The 14,386-nt window shown below is 36.8% G+C and overlaps 1 protein-coding gene across 5 annotated transcripts in view; it reads left to right on the top strand.

The window, feature by feature from the left end:
• LOC121383171 overlaps positions 1 to 14,386 on the top strand; it is a 55,167-nt gene that overhangs the window by 12,687 nt on the left and 28,094 nt on the right. For 4 of the 5 annotated variants that reach the window (XM_041513004.1, XM_041513009.1, XM_041513007.1 and 1 more), the window contains exon 2: positions 8,457 to 8,549. In XM_041513004.1, coding sequence (XP_041368938.1) covers positions 8,475 to 8,549 — 75 coding nt within the window. In that variant the 5' untranslated portion in view covers positions 8,457 to 8,474. Of the gene's footprint in view, positions 1 to 2,987; positions 5,258 to 8,456; positions 8,550 to 14,386 lie in introns of those variants that run through there. The other variant, XM_041513008.1, reaches the window with a different exon arrangement.

Genomic DNA, 14,386 nt, shown 5'->3' on the forward strand with positions numbered 1-14,386 from the left:
ATGCAGGCCAGGACATAGTTTAATATGCAGTCGATCTAGGATTGATTCCTGTTGGTGGTCCTATAGGGCTATTTCTCATTCCAGCCAGTGCTCTACAACTGGTGTAACAAATGCTACACTATTTATTATCCTGTCTGTGGGCTGATGCATATAAAAGATCCCTTATTGTTAATCGGAAAGAGTAATCCATTATGTGACAGCAGCAGGTTTCCTCCCTAATATTATCTGTGTGATCCCTAAACATGTCCGACTCTATATATCCGTAATTAAAATGACTTGAGTGCATTGTTAAATAAAAGATTCCTTCCTTTCAAATCTAAAACAGTGTCAGTTACCTTTGACAAGAGGCACAGTTTCAAAGGCTATCACTTTCAACCTGATTAATAAACCAGTTTAAAACAACAAATTACTGTAAATGGTAACAATACAATGTTTTAATGTAAGACACACATTAACACAATGCAAATATCATTTGATCATTGGTTTATAATGATAATAGAAAAAGAAAATAATAAATATGTGTTGTCTACTGTTTCTCGATATAATTTTATTGATTTTGTAAAGTCTGTTTTTATTAGAAAATCGAGATCCTGGTAAAAAAAGATTAAATCCAAGTGTTATCAATGTCATCATCACATACTGAATAGCCCCAATCATATTGCATATGGTAGTTTGGAAAGTCAGTGTGTTATCAATGTCATCATCACATACTGAATAGCCCCAATAATATTGCATATGGTAGTTTGGAAAGTCAGTGTGTTATCAATGTCATCATCACATACTGAATAGCCCCAATAATATTGCACATGGTAGTTTGGAAAGTCAGTGAAAAAAGTTCTGGTATCCCTCTTATGCACAGAAACATGAGATACTGTAGAAAAGAATCGCTGAATCTGATACCAGTGTTCTCCTTAGCATCCCTTAATTCACCCTAAAACTTAAACGCCCTTAATTCATCGTGAAAGGCCCATTTTTCATCCAAGAGTTGCCGGTTCTCTTTTTGTCCATAAACAGGGATCACTGATACCTAGGAAAAAAATAAGAAAATTGGTAAATTTCTATGATATATAAGTATGAAAGTTTTATATTGTGTATATTGAATATTATTGAAATATTTGAATACACATAAATGTATTTGTGAAGACATATTGACATCTGTCACTGATGACAATAATACTTATAAATACAATCAGCTCCCCTTTTCTTTCTTTATTTCCTGCAAACAAATTCAGATAACTTATATAATAAATGCATGTAACATAATTTATGTTTTTAATAAAATATAATGGCTATCACCAACTTGTGGATCAATATCCAGTTTTATTATTAGTATTTATTTATTTTTAATCCCAAACAAATGATTTCATACACCTGATATCCCACCCTGAAATGTTTATACCTTTTATTTTATTATTAAAAAATCAACTTACACATTACAAATACACCTGTGGATCACTTCTTCAATAAAAAAAGTAAAACATTATAATTAACATATAATATAATTAATAAATGGAAATATTTCACAACCATTTTCATATGAAACAATATATATATGCTTGATTGCACACACACACACACACACACGTACACACACACAGCTCCCTGTTATTTAATTAAAAATATAAATACTCCAGCCACCTACATATTTTATGGCATAATACAATATAAAATATATTCAGATTTTTGTTTTACCCACTATAATGGATCTGTCAATACAAACAAAAAGTTACATAAAACGTTGTTTGTCGATTGACTGGGTAGGCCTACTGTTCACAGGGTAACTTTGTTTCCATGTCAGTTTGGTGGGGGCTTTTATTATTATTATTTTTTATTTTATTATCTTTTCAATTTTCATTTCAATAAATACTGACGTGTATTAGTATTACGAATGAATAACATACAACAAACCTTGTATAAAATGACGATCTCCGTTGTGGGATGGGCAAAGTTGATTGTTGTCAGCTTTAACTGTTCAACGTTTCGCTTCCACTGTATTTGATGAAACTAATTTCATAATCCTTACTACAGTGACTTGTGCATCTAACAACAACGTATGAAATTACCATGACAAAATACCATTCATCAAAACTAGTCTACACTGATTTAATTGACGGAAAAACATTCGATTGTTCATTACTACTAATGCCAGTATTGTCAACTGGTTTCTTGCCTACCAGCGCTCACGCGGTACCACGTGATCAAAACATGTGACGTCACCGTGGCTTCTCCTATAAGAGCACGTGTTAATGATTCCAATTTCAAACAAATTAGTTATGCACATATCCATTCAACGTCCAGGCATGTCTAGTCTGGGTCCAGTCTCTAACAACGCCAGTGATTGGGTCCAGGGCACGGCGTAAGAAGGAGCCAAAAAGTGGGGTGGGGGTGTATAAAAACCATCGCTGCTGCCCCCCCCCCCCCACGCACACACACCCCTCAACCTCCATTTAACACACACACACACACACACACACACACACACACACACACACACACACATTAAAAATAATCCATAAATGCTGAAAACATACTTAAGAAAATAGGCCATGGTGACCTCCGACAATGTTTACGTTTTTGTGAATACGGTCACATGACAGAAATGGGATTTCCCTCCACATTTTTTGTTCTATAATTAAATGGGTCATTTGGTTAATCTTGTTATTACAATCATGTTTGTTGGAGAAAAAGTTGAAATTAGGGTGGATTTTTTTTTATTATTGTTAAATATAGAATTTAGAACAAAAATAATATAAAGATTAAATTTTTAAAAACCTAAATGATTTGGTTTGAACTTTTATTTATTTAATTATTTGTATTTCAAATAATTTAACACTGAACATTTCATCCCTTTTCCTAAAGCTTTGATTGTATTGTTCTGAAACGTAATACACATATTCTCTTGGTAGTCTCCACAAAATAATAAAGATGTCTAAACTTGTAAAAACTTGTTTTTTTGGTTTTTTTTTTTAATTACTGAGATTGTAAAATTGAAATAGAAATCTTGATTGGTTAATTCTGAAAGTTAGTACCTGTATTCTACAGTGATTCTCTGGAGATACCTTCACAAACTAATAGATAAAATTAACATATCTATATTTATTATAGATTATTTTATTTTATTTCTTTAATGTTAAGACTTTAACATAACTGTCCAGCCATTCAAATATAATTTTCTTTCAGTCATAGTCCATCTGCTCAGATGGTCCGAAACCAGTGGACTGATCCATTACCTGCTGTAATGAGATGGAACAGCAGCAGTGTTTGTTCAAGGAGACCAGATACGTCATAATCTCTCTCCACCAAAGTTGTCTTTAAGGCCACCACAAATTGTTTTAAAATAATTTTGTTTAATGACACCACTACAATACTTTGATTTATTGATGAATGACCAATTTAACAGAATTACAGATAAAGGTTTTTTTCTGGTTAAATTGACTTCCTAAACAAGACTGCCTTGGTGCCCTTTGAAAATGTATGAACGTAGCCTTTGTGCCTTTTAGGTTAGCCTTGGTGCCCTTCATTTCCTAGATGTTTAAAGGCTATTATAGCCTGCCCTTTTAACACCGAATTTCGAGGCCTGATGATGTGATGCTGCAGGATCTCGTCTCGATATCTGATGCCTGTCAATGCACCTGCCACATGCACAAGAGCCATCCTACCACCATGATGGATTCCTACCCACACCATGACACTGCCACCACCAAAACGGTCGACTTGTTGCACGCAGTTTGGAGCATAACATTCCCCTCGACATCTATAGACGTGTGCGTCCATCAGCACATGACAGGAGAAAACGACTCATCTGAGAACAAAACAGTCCTCCACCTGGCACATGTCCATCTCACCCTCTGCTGGCACCACTAAGAGATGTGGGGTCAAAACGTTACGTCGCACTGGTCTTCTAGGGAAAATGCCTGCCTCCCTCAGCCGATTATGAACTGTCTGGTAAGAAATTCTGCACAGTCCAGGGATTTGTGTCAGCGTGGTTTTTGCACTTGTGGTTCGATTTCGAAGATGACACACCCAGATGTATCGATCTTGAGCGGCGGTGGTTACTTTAGGACGTCCTGACCTTGGCCTGTCATTAACACTTTGTGTGGTGTTGTACCGTGCCTATAAAGCAGAGACGGTCTGTCTGGAGACGCCAAAGTGCCTTGCCACAGCTTGTTGAGTTGCCCCTGCTTGCAATCTCCCAGTGGCATTATTGCGTTGAGCTGACGTTAATCTTGGCATTATTGCGTTACCTACAGTGTCGTTATGCGGTCTGTTTGAATCACTGCTGATGTGGCTTTTTATGCCTCACCAAAGGAGGGTTTGGCATGAAAAGTTACAGAACTTCATAATTCACTTGCTTCTCTGAGGATTGTGCTTTGCTTTTCAGTACAAAATTGACTATGGATACAATTATGCGAATTGAACATGTTTTATAGTGTTTTTGCATCACCATTTGCTCACTTACTTGACTGTCTTTACGATGTGTTTGAATCTGTAAAAAATAATCTAACAGCAATATTTTTACCAATGTCAAGTTTCTTTTTTTGAAGAGTAAATATCTTCATATATGTCAATGTTATTATCACTGGGCCAGTCAAGCAGTAACACCGTGTGAATACTATGTGGTGAGGGTTTTCGATTACATATCAGTCTGTGTTATGACACAGACTGTTATCTTGAGTCAACAAATGCATGTTTTTAACTTCCTTGTTGTGAACTATACCACACAGTACGTGTCATGCATTATACAATACATGGGTGAATATATATATATATATATATACAATGTATATGTAAATATATATATGTGTATGTAGGTCAGAACATTTTGAATTATCATTACAAAACTCATAATGGTTTTCTTTTTATTTCTATGCATGTAATACGTCAACACATGTATAACAAAGGCCTATTCTAGATAGAAACGTGTGTGTGTGTGTGTGTGTGTGTGTGTGTGTGTGTGTGTGTGTGTGTGTAAAAGGGGTGGTTTGTCATATACAAATGTATGTACCAGGATATCCTTTATGGAGCTTATGGGGTATGAGTCTTGACATAAGTGGTTCATCAGTTATGTCATTCCCCTGGGAATATATGAACCTACATGTACAGTACTTTTAGGGTCTTTAGTTCCTGTCCTGAACGGATGAGCCGGCGAAAGTCGACACCTGCGCCCATGACAGGCATGTGCTACAGCAACTTGTTCTGACCTGACCTGACCTGGCCTTAGGGTCTTCTTCAATTTGTCAGAAAGAGCATTTTGAAAGTAAATTTTCATATTTTTTGTACTGCTAGGTTGTATATGCATGCTTTTCCAGAAGATCTTTTATCTAGGATATTCTATTGTGCCTTTTGGGGGTGGGGAGGTGGGGGGGGGGATCTATCCCAGACGATAAATCACTTGCCTGAAATGCTTATGTCGTGGGATTGAACCCTCACACAGGTACCCCCTGAGAGTTGGGAGGCCTTGCTCCCCCCCCCCCCCCCCCATTTCCGACACCTATGGTCCCTTGCTGCTAATGGAGAAATGTAGTAGGTTTTTTCTAAGACTAAGTGTAAATAATCACTAAATGTTTGACATGTAATAGCTGAATATTTATAAATCAATGTGCTCTAGTGGTGTCATTAAACAAAAGAAACTTTAAATGTTCAATTTTTTGTTCCTTTAATTGAGAACATATTAAACCAGCTTTTTCACTATTATAAAGTCACTGAGCCGTTGATCCTGAGGTACCTACATGTATCTTTAACGTTTTCTCTTTTGTATATGCATTTAAGGTTAATTCAAACACCAAGATATATGACCAGAAACATGTTGGAGTTTTGGAAATGTTATAGCTGAAACACAAAGAGTGAACTCATTGCAATAATGGAGAGGTTAAAAAAAAAAGTAGTGTTTTATTTAACGACACACTCAACACATTTTACTTACGGCTATATGGCATCAGACATATGGTTAAAGACCACACAGATATTGAGAGAGGAAACCCGCTGTCGCCACTTCATGGACTATTTTTGATTAGCAGCAAGGCATCTTTTATATGCACCATTCCACAGACAGGGTAGTACATACCATGGCCTTTGATATACCAGTTGTGGTGCACTGGCTGGAGCGAGAAATAGACCAATGGGCCCACAGATGGGGATCGATCCCACACTGATCGTGCATCGAGCGAGTGCTGTACCACTGGGCTATGTCCTGCCTCTAATGGTGAGGTGTAATGCTGCATTTGAGTATGCTCGTAATTACAGTTTCAACAATTACCGACTTGAAACACTCTAGCATGGAGCTCGTTTTTCTGACTTCTAAACTAGGAAAAAGAAAAGCTAACTAATTAGCTATACCTTCACCCTTTGAATTTAGAAAAAAAAAAAAGCGACAAAATGTTTCTCTGAACTCTGTTTTGATGATAAAAAATTTCAGTTGAAGATGATCGATCGGTGCAAGAATGGTGGGAGATTTATTTTAATACTTGTCCATGCCATTTAATCAAATGGATAAACGATTTAATTCATAATTTATAACAATTTCAAACATTCAAGTCGATAAAATAGCAAAATATTATAAAATTCAATTGGAGGTGCATGCATGTAGCAGAATTATTTTAAACAGATTTTTTTTTTTTTTTTTTTTTTAAATACATGAACTTTGTTTGATTAAATGGTGAAAATAGCTAAATTTGTAAATTTGCTGTTGACTATTTTAAGGGGACCGGAATTTACTTTCTTAATTACAAGTACACCTGAATGCCAACAAGTTGTAATTACATGACATTTGCATTAGTTTACAACTTAGAAATATCAATTGCCGAGCACACCCTGAATGCGTCAATTTTAAAGACCATGTACAGCACCCACTTTTTTCTCACTAACAACTAACCATTAGACAGTCAAAATGGCTGAGGTATACAAGCTCCTAGCTAGGACAGCGTGCTTGAACCTTAATTGGGTAGTAGCATGGAAATAAATGAAGAGTGAATGAAATGTATGATATGTCAGACATGTACATGTCATGTACATGTAGTGAAATTTACATTTTTCATGAACAAAATCAAGGCGAGCTGAAGATCACTCTCCTTAAATGATGCCAGGTGAGCAATCAATCACATGGCATTTCAAATGAAATTAATTTAAAACATTTTTATTGCAAGGTGATTAATTTGCAGCTCGCGATCTCAAACTTTCCAGGAGATCAGTGTCGATCGAAGGGAGCTGGCTGAATTTACTATAACTGTTAACCTGCTCCATATTCACTGACATTGAGTGATGCTAATTAATGTACATGAACTGTTTGACTACATGGTCCCCGAGACCGGCCTCGGTGGCGTCGTGGTTAAGCCATCGGTCTACAGGCTAGTAGGTACTGGGTTCGGATCCCAGTCGAGACATGGGATTTTTAATCCAGATACCGACTCCAAACCCCCAGCCCTAGTCCCCATTGAACATTTTGTTCAGTATCGCATCGCGATTCACTACATAAGTTTCAGAGATTGTTACACAATTTTAAAACATTAAACAGCAGTTGCTAATCAATTTTCAATTGACTAAATATATTACAAATAAAGATTTTAAAAACAAAATGTTCCCTAGCTCGTCTCAATGACTCAATGGGTAGGTGTACTGGCAACTTGTTTCTCACTAACCACTAACAACTATTCCACTAACCCTCTGTCTTGGACAGACAGTCCAGGTAACTAAGGTGTGTGCCCAGGACAGCGTGCTTGAACCTTAATTGGATATTATAACAAAAATAACTACAAATGAATGAATCCATCTCGGCAAAAAGGGTATTTTAAAATTAAAAGAGTATTTTTCCGTATAACTTTGTACCCATCTTACATCTTACAGGCTTGAGCAATATCTCTCTATGTTGTACTCGGTAAAATGACACTGAATCATCCATGCATCGAACACTTGTCATCTACAGTTCTATTTTTGTAGACTTTGTCCAGTATGAATTGAATGCACTTCCATAAATACAATGTGTGTATATATATATATATATATATATATATATATATATAGACGGTGCATGTGGATATTTTTCTGTAACATTAAACCAGGGATATATATGTAGCTGATGGTAGGGTGGGGCAGACATTTTCTCAGAAAATTTCCAAACTGTATCAAAGTACATGCATGACTATATTTATTTTTACGGATTGTTTTCCAATTAAGCATGGCAAACATTTGTAGTTCTAGATGTCATAGAATTACACGTACAACTTTAAAATTTATGCATGTTGTCCAATTAGAGAAATCCTATTTTATATACATGTCATATGTATATCTGCTTTGTCAAAAACAGGATACAGGCTTAGTTATTACATGTTACATTTTAAGTGGAAAGAAGAGCATACTTAATTAACTGTTATGATATTCAAAAGAACTTGATCCCATCTTCCTATTACATGTACATAAGCATATTGTAGCTGTATTTTCTTACAGTGTTGTTTTGTGTTTAGATTTTGCTGCAGTGAGTGATGGAGAATGTAATAAAACAAGGCTACCTGCGCAAGTCGTTTCACAGTGAGCGAGGACTGTCGGGTATTCTGGAGGTATGACGCTGTCACCCACTGATTGAATGTCATCAGCCGTTATAATCAGGGATAGTTACTGTTACTAATTAGAAAAACATGCAGTTATTTTATATCGGCATATTTATCCTTCATTTCTGTAGCCATTATGTTATTCAGATTTTATTCTGTTCATCTGTGCATGTATCTGTGACACAGTTAAAGAGTGGGTGTACTTGTGTATACTTACACAATATCTTGAACATACTAAAGTCAGTTAATCACATACACAAACAGTACAACACATCTGATCACAGTTGAGCACAGTACAACACATCTGATCACAGTTGAGCACAGCTAGTACAACACATCTGATCAGTTGAGCACAGTGCAACACAGCAGCACAGTACAACACATCACAACACAACACAGTACAACATAGCAGTACAACACGACACTACTACACAACAGCACAGTAGCACACTACAGCACAACACAGTACAATACAGCACAGCAAAGTACAACAGTGCAACAACTACAGCACAGTACAACAACAACAACACAACACAATATAACACAACACAACACAGCACAATGCACTACAACACACTAGCACAGCACAAGAACAAAGGACAAGAACAAAGTATAGCACAATGCAATGCAGCACAAAACACAACACAATAGCACAACTTAAAACAGTCAGAGCAGCACAAGGCAACAGTTTGTTTTGTTTAACGACAACACTAGAACACATTGATTTATTAATCATCAGCTATTGGATGTCAAACATACGGTCATTTTGACACAGTCATAGAGAGGAAACCCGCTACATCTTTTCCATTAGTAGCAAGAGGTCGTTTATATGCACCATCCCACAGACAGGATAGCACATACCACGGCCTTTGATATACCAGTCATGGTGCACTGGCTGGAACGAGAAATATAGCTCAATGGACCGACCGGCGGGGATCAATCCCAAACTGACCGTACATCAAGCGAGCTCTCTGCCACTGGGCTACGTCCTGCCCCCACACAAGGCAACAGAGCAAATCCCCCCCTACATACATATAGATACATCCCTACACACACATACATCCACACATCCCGACACATACACACACATACATCCACACACCCACACACATACATACATACATCCACACATACACACATATACACACACATACATCCACACATCCACACACATACATACATACATACATACATACAACCACACACATACATACACACACATCTTCATACATCAATACATACATACATCCACACAACCACACATATACACACACATACATCCACACATCCACACACATACATACATACATACATACAACCACACACATACATACACACACATCCACACACATACATACATACATACAACCACACACATACACACACATACATCCACACATCCACACATATACATACATACATACAACCACACACACACACACACATACATCCACACACATACATACATAATTACATCCACACACATACACACACATACATCCACACAGGGTCAGCCACTGTCATTCTATCAAGGGAGAACTATATTCGGGAAGCCCATCGACAGCTTAATAATTCAAAGTACTACAAAAAATTAGACAAAGCTATTTGGCCTGAGAATTGTAAAAAGTTCAGTGCAATTATTCAATGTCTAAAAGATCAGGGACATATTAATAAAAAACAAGTAAAATATTTAGAAGCCAGGTCACAATCACAAACCTGGAAATTTGATCTACTTCCAAAAATCCACAAGCCAGTCGATACATGGACCGATATTAACACACCACCCGGTCGTCCAATCATTTCAGACTGTGGATCAGAATCGTACAATATTTCAGAATACATAGACTTTCACTTAAAACCAATTGCAAATAGACATGAAAGTTTTGTGAAAAACACTGAAGATCTTCTATCAAAATTATCAAAAACCAAAATCCCAAAAGATTCATTCTTGGTTACCCTTGATATTGACTCCATGTACACCAACATAGGTATTGATGCGGGCATTGATTCAGTTAAGAGAGCATTTGATAACTACCCAGATCCAAACAGACCAGATAACAACATTATTGAGCTGTTAGAATTAAGCCTAAAAGGAAATGATTTTGAGTTTGATGTAGAAATGTATCAGCAAGTGTGTGGTTGTGCTATGGGCAAACGTTTTAGTCCAAACTTTGCATCTATCTATGTCGCTGAATGGGAAGAGGCTGCTTTAAAGAAATTGAGTAAAACACCTCTTTTGTACCTCAGATATCTCGACGATATACTTATCATTTGGCCACATTCTAAACAAGAATTTTGGAACTTTTTTGAGCTATTAAATCAACAGGATGACAATATCAAACTTAAGGCCACCATATCAGATAAATCAGTTGACTTTTTGGATGTAACAATTTATAAAGGTACACAGTTTGAAACATCAGGTTACCTAGACTACAAAGTGTTTTTCAAACCCACAGACACACACCAACTTCTCCACTGCAAGTCTTTTCACCCATGCCACACCTTTAAAGGCATTGTTAAATCTCAGATTATTAGATTTCACAGAAATTCGAGTAACAAACAGAATTTCAATGAGGCTTGTTCACTTTTATTTAGTGCTTTAAAACCTAGGGGATATTCAAAACGGTTTTTAAGAAAAATTAAATCTGAAACTGTTCGAGAATTAGAAAATCCCTTTAGGGCAACTGAAGACTATAAACCATACAAACTTCAGCATAACCAATTGCCTCAAATAAGCACTGGCTCCTCTACTACTTGTGCCAAAACCAGGTGTAGACTTCACAACTTACTTAAAACGCAGTCGACTTTCAAAAGTCAACAGACCAAAATTGAATATCAAATTTGGACAGACATGAACTGTGATTCGAAAAATGTAGTATATCTAATCACCTGTAATTTATGTAAAAAACAGTACGTAGGACAAACGCAAAACCAACTGAGAATTAGAGCAGTTTGTCACAAGTATGATATTCGGCATGAAGTTGACACCCCTGTCGCCAATCACTTCAATCTACCTGACCATTCGTTAGATGAAAACTTTGAAATAATTCCAATTGAACAACCCCCGATACTTGGTTCAAAAGACGAAACAGACCTCTTGAGACTTGAACGAGAGGCCTTCTGGATTCGTACATTACAGACAAAACAGCTGTTTGGAATCGACGTTGAATCTGGTAAAGCTGTAAAAAGAGATAAAATAATTTTTCCAATAATTTACAGTCGACGTAGCGTTGATATTGGTAAACTTATGAAGGAGGAGTTTTTAAATCTGCAAACAGTTATGAAAAATCCTATTACAGCACGTCCGGTTATTGCATATAGAAAAAATCCAAGTCTCAAGGATATCTTAGTCTCCACCCGACTACACGCCGCCTAAGCCTGCACCTAAGCCTCTAAGCCAGTCCATTTTTCAGTGGTTGGTTTGTTGTTATCCCTTTCCTAACAATTTAAAAAAAAACCCCAAATACATCGTATCCGGCTGTAAACAAAACATAGTACTAGCCAAATAAATTTAAAACAAGACTGACCGAAAAACAGTTATATTTTGTATATCACAACGGTCAATTTAAAATCAATTTCGAATCCCTGGGGCAAAATTAGAAAATAATGTTTTTTTAGTTTTTAAAAAAATTCCTGAGCCAGTGCGTTCATTCATTCTTAAATACATACAACCACACACATACACACACACACATACACACACATAGATACAACCACACACATACATCCACACACATAGATACAACCACACACATACATACACACACACATAGATACAACCGCACACATACATAGATACATCCACACACACACACACAGATACAACCACACACATACATAGATACATCCACACACACACATAGATACAACCACACACATACATAGATACATCCACACACACACATAGATACAACCACACATACATCCACACACACACATAGATACAACCACACACATACATCCACACACACACATACATCCACACACACACATACATACATACACACACATACATACATACACACACATACAACCACACACATACATACAACCACACACATACTTACATACACACACATACATACAACCACACACACACATAGATACAACCACACATACATCCACACACACACATACATACAACCACACACATACATCCACACACATACATACATACAACCACACATATACATCCACATAAACACATAGATACAACCACACACATACATACAACCACGCATACATCCACACACACATACATACAACCACACACATACTTCCACACACACATCGTTACAACCACACACATACATCCACACACACATACATACATACAACCACACATACATCCACACACACACACACACACATACAACCACACACATACATACAACCACACACATACATCCACACACACATAGATACAACCACACACATACATACAACCACACACATACATCCACACACACATACATGCAACCACAGACATACTTCCACACACACACATAGATACAACCACACACATACACACACACACACACACACATACATACAACCACACACATACATCCACACACACATAGATACAACCACACACATACATACAACCACACACATACATCCACACACACATACATGCAACCACAGACATACTTCCACACACACACATAGATACAACCACACACATACATCCACACACACACACATACATCCACACATACATACAACCACACACATACATACATACAACCACACACATACATACACACACACACATACATACATACAACCACACACATACATACACACACACATACATACATACAACCACACATACATCCACACACATACATACACACACATACATACATATCAAACTTAAGGCCACCATATCAGATAAATCAGTTGACTTTTTGGATGTAACAATTTATAAAGGTACACAGTTTGAAACATCAGGTTACCTAGACTACAAAGTGTTTTTCAAACCCACAGACACACACCAACTTCTCCACTGCAAGTCTTTTCACCCATGCCACACCTTTAAAGGCATTGTTAAATCTCAGATTATTAGATTTCACAGAAATTCGAGTAACAAACAGAATTTCAATGAGGCTTGTTCACTTTTATTTAGTGCTTTAAAACCTAGGGGATATTCAAAACGGTTTTTAAGAAAAATTAAATCTGAAACTGTTCGAGAATTAGAAAATCCCTTTAGGGCAACTGAAGACTATAAACCATACAAACTTCAGCATAACCAATTGCCTCAAATAAGCACTGGCTCATCTACTATTTGTGCCAAAACCAGGTGTAGACTTCACAACTTACTTAAAATGCAGTCGACTTTCAAAAGTCAACAGACCAAAATTGAATATCAAATTCGGACAGACATGAACTGTGATTCGAAAAATGTAGTATATCTAATCACCTGTAATTTATGTAAAAAACAGTACGTAGGACAAACGCAAAACCAACTGAGAATTAGAGCAGTTTGTCACAAGTATGATATTCGGCATGAAGTTGACACCCCTGTCGCCAATCACTTCAATCTACCTGACCATTCGTTAGATGAAAACTTTGAAATAATTCCAATTGAACAACCCCCGATACTTGGTTCAAAAGACGAAACAGACCTCTTGAGACTTGAACGAGAGGCCTTCTGGATTCGTACATTACAGACAAAACAGCTGTTTGGAATCGACGTTGAATCTGGTAAAGCTGTAAAAAGAGATAAAATAATTTTTCCAATAATTTACAGTCGACGTAGCGTTGATATTGGTAAACTTATGAAGGAGGAGTTTTTAAATCTGCAAACTGTTATGAAAAATCCTATTACAGCACGTCCGGTT

This window comes from Gigantopelta aegis, chromosome 10 (genome assembly GCF_016097555.1).
Source record: "Gigantopelta aegis isolate Gae_Host chromosome 10, Gae_host_genome, whole genome shotgun sequence".
Classification (NCBI taxonomy): Eukaryota; Metazoa; Mollusca; class Gastropoda; order Neomphalida; family Peltospiridae; genus Gigantopelta; species Gigantopelta aegis.